Source organism: Anopheles arabiensis, chromosome 2 (genome assembly GCF_016920715.1).
Source record: "Anopheles arabiensis isolate DONGOLA chromosome 2, AaraD3, whole genome shotgun sequence".
In the NCBI taxonomy this organism is placed as follows: Eukaryota; Metazoa; Arthropoda; class Insecta; order Diptera; family Culicidae; genus Anopheles; species Anopheles arabiensis.
This window is the reverse complement of record NC_053517.1, coordinates 60,851,597-60,858,184: the sequence shown is the minus strand read 5'-3', so window position 1 is coordinate 60,858,184 and position 6,588 is coordinate 60,851,597. Positions and strand designations below refer to the sequence as shown.

Here is a 6,588-nt window from a genome sequence, read left to right as displayed (position 1 = left end):
GTGTACGCAAAATAAAATACAAAACTCATTTCTCGATTTGAGTTTTCACACAAATCCACCAGAAAAAGTAAAAATAATCGGTTCGCGCTACCGCGAAAATCTCAGCAATACCGAAGTTGAGTATCTCTGCGAAACAGCAGGCGCGATTGGAGGCGCGGAAGATTTGACAGCTCTACTGTTCTACAACTGTTATAAACAAGGCGCGAATTTCGCGGTACCGCGACGATCTCGGTTCGTTTATTTCCAGCCTAAGACATCGAACAGCTGACAGAGCACCTATCGAACAGAGTCGTGTTTGTTTGTCTCGTTCGATTGGTCCCAGAGCGCCGCCTTAAACGCTCTATCATAACCTGTATAGAGTTTAATAACCTTGATGATGGCGCCCGGAAAACGCGCTAACAATTCACCTTCTAAATAAACACCTTGTATGTACCGAGGCCAGTATAGAATGTTGTTGAGCAACAAGCATTCATAATGTTGGTGTATCGCAAACTATAGAAGATTTTGTTGTGAACTATTGGATATATTACTTGGTACTGCTTCTTTTCTCGAGGCATTGTGAGCAGTTAATGCATCGGAATGTTTTGTAAATGATTTAATTTGACTTATTTCTTTTATCTTGTTTCATAGTATCAAATATAGATGCTGGTTGCTTCCAAAGAAATTTACAGGTCGACGAGCACTGTCAAGGTGCAGTTCTGAATTAAACTCTTGAACAAAATTATAAATATGCAACACAAATCTAAACAAGAGAAAACGACATCTTTTGATTCTTCATTTTTTCCTGAATGTTGGTCTGACGATCGACGAATGGGTGTTTTATTAGCGGAATTTCGTCCAAGACAACTAAATATCGCGAGTTATGATTCAAAAATGAAATTCTGGAAAGATTTGATTTTATCATCATGCCGTGAATCTGGGTCCAGCGTGGTATCTGTAACTATATTGAAAGAACGCTTTCGTCGTAAAGGCACTGTTCCATATTGCTTAAATACCGTATTTCATGATATGTTGTCAAAAAGAGAGCTGTGTAGTGACATCCTGCTTAAAGATCATGGGAAAGCTGGAGTTTACGGTTTAAATCTGTGGACAGTAGGACAGCTTATAAAAACCCCATTAGTATGGAGCTATGAAACAGTTCGAGCTATTACAGGCTTTGTAAATTTCAATGAATCTGATAGTTATATCGTCAAATCTATTGCAGTAGTGAGTATATTATATATCAATATAAAAAACATCATTTTTAATATTACCTTAACGTGATTATTTTAGGAACACATGAAAATTATTGAAAATGTTGTTGCAACACACAACCTTCAAAACAAAACAATGAAATATGAGGATTTCCTATTTATATTGTTCCAATCGTCAAACATAACTCGCAATGGAGTCGATCCGCCGATTATTTTCCTCGAAAAAGAAAAACGATTGACGACAGAAAGTGTAATCATTGACGACACTAAAACTTTTCTTATAAAATTTGCATCTATTGATGGAATTGCTCAACCTATTACAAGTATTGAAAAATCCATATACGAGATTGAGCAGAGAGAGAATCGACTGATGGAAGATATTACCTCCATCGAGCATGATATAAGTCAAACAATGGAGAAAGTTCGTCAACATATTCAAAACGGTCAGAAGCAAATGGCTAAAACTTTATTAAAAAAGAAACATATTCTAGAAAAAAGTATGCAACTCAAAATTACTGCGTTGGATACGCTTCAAGGAATTCTTCAAAAAATTCATAATTGCCAGTCCGATAAAAATGTAATCAAAGCATATCAATTAGGCACCGATGCATTGAAAAACGTATTGAATACATCAGGAATCACAATTGAACAATTGGATAATACGGTGACTGAAATGAAGAATGTTTTAGAACAACATAACGAAATGCTTTCAATGATCAGTGCTGTTCCTATTGATGATATTGATGAATTGGAACTTGAACTGGAATTAGGAGATCTTATAGATATGAAGCTAACTGAAAGCAATATTGACAAACATAATATTTCAACGCCTGCACTAGTGCCTCCCGTAGAAAATAGACCCAGCAATGCGCATGATTTTGATACAGAAATCGAAAAACGTTTGGCAGCATTAAGAGTCGATATCGAAAGCTCTAAATTAGCTAGTAATGCACAATGACAGTCTAAATGGGGTGGTCCCATGGTACAGTCATCAATTCGTACAATTCAACAAGCTGGCCTTCTTGAGTTCAAGACTAGCAACTACGATCGAATGCGTGCAACCATGGTTGAATCGCGTTTCCACTACGGTGGAATCGTGTGCCACTACGATCGAATCGTGTGCCGCTAGCATTGGATTTCTGAAAGGTAGAGCATAGTAAACTGTTTGTTTACGTTTGCAAACTGCTTCCTTCTTCGCCGATGGCAAATCTTTTGTAAAATTCTACTAATAGATAATTAGTCACTGATTACACGTATAATCCTTGTCATCAACGAATATCGTGGTCCCTTATTGATGGTAATATCCTAGATTTCAACTAATATTCGTGGGATGTACCTATCATCAGAGAGTATTTCCCTTTTAATAGTATTTTACAAACAAAATGCCGTCGGCGAAATAGGAAATAGCTTTCTAACGTAAACAAACAGTTTACTATGCTCTTGCTTTCAGAAATCCAATGGTATGGTAACTGTACCAGTTTTCGGCAGTGTACCTATTTTCGGCAGAGTACCTAAAAACGTGAAATTCTTCACAAATCCGGTAAAAAATTTACAAAACACAATTTTGTAGCGAAAGTGTACTTATTCGTTATTCACATACGAAGTTTCACACCATTACATTACGTATTTTTCAATATATCAAATAAATTGTGCTTTTTTTCGGCAGCTTTGCTGTCAGCCAATCTTTCAACAAGTTATGTGATTAAGAGAATCATAACAGTAAAACAATGAAAAAGTGGTACATATTAAAGATTTTATGCTTATTTCATTTATTCTAACTTGTTCGGAACTTTAATATCACGATAAACAAGTTATTTTTCACTTTAAATGCTGCCGAAAATAGGTACACAGTAAATGTTCATTTTTGACAGCTCAATGTTGTGGGCTCCCCAGTCAGACAATTCGGCCTTAATTTACCCCTATCTTACCGCTAAATTACCGGTAATTTAAGAGTAATTTAATGGTAAATTAGCAGTCGTTAATTTACCCATTCGAGCAGTTTTGGCAGATCCTATTCCTTTCTCTATTTTATTTTTATTTTTTTCGGCCAAATTGTTAATAAATAACACGAAATGTATTATATTACAGTTTATTGGTTGTATTCAATCATTGTCCTTAACTAATACAAACGATTACAATGAATTTTTTTAGCAAACTCGACTTGAACAGCCGCTTCACCCGGAGAACGTGGTGCACAAATATCACTAATAAACGCAATTTCTCGGCTGCTTTTTACATTTTACAGTTTTAAACACACCGCCGACGTTTTCTTCCACTAAAAGATCATTAAAACAATACTCTTTTTGTTCTAATTTATATCTTTTCACTGACAACAAACGACAACACTTCGTACCGCTAAATTGCTCTTAAATTACTGTTATGACAGACACAAAACTGCTCGAATGGGTAAATTAACAGAAGGCTGTCTGACTGGGTCCTGCCGAAACTCGGAACAATAACACACCTTGGATTTGGTCGAATATTTCTTTGAAAATTGATCAGAACACTACAATGCGTATGTCGACACATAATAGGCCCAATTATTAAACACAAATTGTAAAGACAAGTTGTCAAAATCGGAAGATTTGTATTATGACATCCGTTTGTGTTGTGTGTAGGAAAAAAAAATTGACGAAACACAAACTCACAAGCATACTGCCAAGATATGTATTACGCCCGTGTCTGTGCTTCATCGTATGCGTTTTTATCGGAAGGTCTGTCAAAATTTTGTATGGAATTTGACAGATAACGTCGGACGTGCGATTTCGTCTCACGACGGAATCAAAAATTTTGATTTCGTCGGACGCCGCATCCGATTTTATCTGTCAAACTAAATGTGTGGTGTTTTGTAGGAACAATCTCAACTTAATTTTTCATAATCGTTATATTAGTCAAATCATCCAAATAATCGCAATATTATACGAAAAAGCGCTTGACAGCACGTGCGATAAAATCGCATGCGATGAAGCACAGACGCGGCCCTATGCAACACAAACTGAAATCCAAAATTGGGGGCCTTCACGATTCTAGTTAGTTTTTTGTATGGAGTTTGACAGTTGGAGGCTGAAATCATGTAAACAATCCATACAAAACCACACAAAAAACTAGCCTGCGATTTTCAGTCTAGAAAATTTTAGCCTAAAAGCTAGAATTAGATTCGAGTACCTGCTCGAAAACACGGTTTTGTTTACATTTATCCCAAGGTGCATTAAAGAAATCAGGAGATCGAATCTGGAATCTAAGTGTATGTAGTCCAGGTGGTCTCATAGCATTTTTTTATAATCAAATTTGAATATCACTTTTTGACAGAACGAGTGAAAACTTTTGCTCCAACTAGCTTTCTGGAGGCTTGACGAATACTCAAAACAGTCTTAAAATCTGCATTCAGAAGCAGATGCGATAAAAATCAGTCTTCTAAATTCATACACCTTGGGATAAGCCCACCTGTATATTATACTCCCTCAGATAGCTGCTCGAAAACTGCTATACAATGCAAACAGCTGACAGGCTGAAATTTCAGCCTACGAGCTTCAAACGGAAAGGGCCCCATTATCAAACTGCTTTCCGTCAGCTTTTTGTCACGGAACGGTGCCAATCTCAGATTGTTTGAACGATAAAACACAACAGAGTTGTTATTGTTGCTTTCACGACAAAATACAAGTATTTTATTTCAGAAATAATCAAATTTTATCATTTTAAGTAAAAATATGTGTACAGATGTCCCCCGAGATACGACTGTTTTTGGGACCGAAAAAATGTCCCAAAGCAAGGCGTACCCAAGCGAAATTTTTCGGGGATAATGAACATAAACTCATGCCATCTCTTTCTATTCATCAGCTCTACTCTCTCACACGCATCGATGAACTTTTAATTGTTTAATTGTTTATTACTCGTTCAATGGATAACAATGGATCCGTGTGAATGTTCTTAAGTCTAATATTAGTTTAAAATAAGTTTTTACACATCTCTTTGTTCATTGTGCTATATTTGAAGGGTTCAAAACTGAAAGATAACGATTCATGTTCATGAACTAGTAATGGTCAAATGGTAATGGTGTAATGTTTGCACCATGGTCGACATGATTTCAATTCCATTTTTTTTGTTTTCATTGATGATTTAAAGTTTTGATTTCTTTTTAAAACATGCAGCTCCAGTAACTTTAGACCCCTTTACTCATTGTTAGAAATGCGTGTTAAATAGTCAATCTGTTATTTTTATTGTTTTATTTATTTCTTTTGATTCATTTAGTATCAGTACCCCTTCATACAACAAAACAAGCAAATAGCACGATCATGAATAATAATATGGTGGCGCAACTGGCAAAGTGATTCGAAGTAGAATTAGCGATGTGGTTGGTAGCATCAAGGATGAAGCATGAGCATGAATTGGAATATGAGGGAAGGGAATGAATCCGAATGTTCATTTCTATTTTTAGCTCTTTTTTGCATGGGTTCATCATTCACGTGTGTTCACTATCCCCGAAAATGATCTGTATTTCGCTGGTCTTTTCGGGGATAATTCGTTAACGAATTATCCCCGAAAAGGCCAGCGAAAACCAGCGTGGTTAGGAGCTTGTGTAAGTGATGTTGTGGGACACCATAATCAGAGGTTGACCATCTTAATTGTTAGAGAGACCTTGCAGTCTATTTCTCTTTAATTTTTTTGTTTTTATTCTTCTTCTTAATAGGGTTGGTAGGTTGAGGCCTCCTATACCATCCGTTTTTTGAAGGTACAATCAGAGGTTTGACTACCAGTTTTGGAGGGGAAATCTTCCATTCTTCTTTGATGTTTATATTGCTGTTTCGTTGATGTTTATATGTTGTGGTTGAGACCTTTCTGATTGATGCACAGTGTGTTGGTTTTCGTGATATCATAAATCGTTTTTTTCGTATATATATATATATATATATATATATATATATATATATATATATATATATATATATATATGTATTTTTTATTTCTTGGGAGAGGATGAGGAGTTTTATTTTTGTTTTTTGTTTTTTTTTACCGGTTCTTGTTCTTGTATTGGGTTTTTTATTTTTATTATTATTATTATTTTTTTTAAGTGGCTTGTTTTGTGAAGTTTCAAAAAGTTTTTTTTTTGGTGTGGTGGTTTTGATACAAGGCCCTTTCAGTTGGTCCTTTTGGCATCTTATTTCTATCCTCTAGTGATGGAAATGGATGACTTTGGATTTCTCATGTTTGCAAGAACAAACGGAGTACCCAACCTTAGGAGGCCCCCTGATGCGTGTAAAATCGGATTTATTATTGAATTTATTAAATTTTATTATTGTTATTGTTATTTTTTGTGGTGTGGTATTTGGATTTGGAATGTGCAGTTAGATGATTTTTTGTGTATATATATAAGTCATGCCAAAAACAATATATAAAT

The 6,588-nt window shown here is 35.4% G+C and overlaps 1 protein-coding gene across 2 annotated transcripts; it reads left to right on the top strand.

Annotated features, from left to right (window-relative positions):
* The first annotated feature begins 416 nt into the window (after positions 1 to 416).
* On the top strand, positions 417 to 3,283 carry LOC120905863 (charged multivesicular body protein 7). 2 transcript variants are annotated; one of them, XM_040317132.1, is made up of 3 exons: positions 417 to 533; positions 631 to 1,206; positions 1,273 to 3,283. In XM_040317132.1, exons 2-3 carry the CDS (start codon positions 730 to 732, stop codon positions 2,149 to 2,151), a joined length of 1,356 nt encoding a protein of 451 aa, XP_040173066.1. In that variant the 5' UTR covers positions 417 to 533; positions 631 to 729; the 3' UTR covers positions 2,152 to 3,283. The 2 variants fall into 2 exon arrangements, with proteins under 2 accessions (XP_040173066.1, XP_040173056.1); XM_040317122.1 differs by having other exon boundaries at positions 433 to 558.
* The last annotated feature ends 3,305 nt before the right edge of the window (positions 3,284 to 6,588 follow it).

Excerpts from the sequence above, each read along its gene's own strand:
- LOC120905863 (XM_040317132.1), top strand. The coding sequence starts at position 730 with ATGCAACACAAATCTAAACAAGAGAAAACGACATCTTTTGATTCTTCA. Across the intron at positions 1,207-1,272 it reads TCGTCAAATCTATTGCAGTA|GAACACATGAAAATTATTGA; the intron begins GTGAGTATATTA and ends TGATTATTTTAG.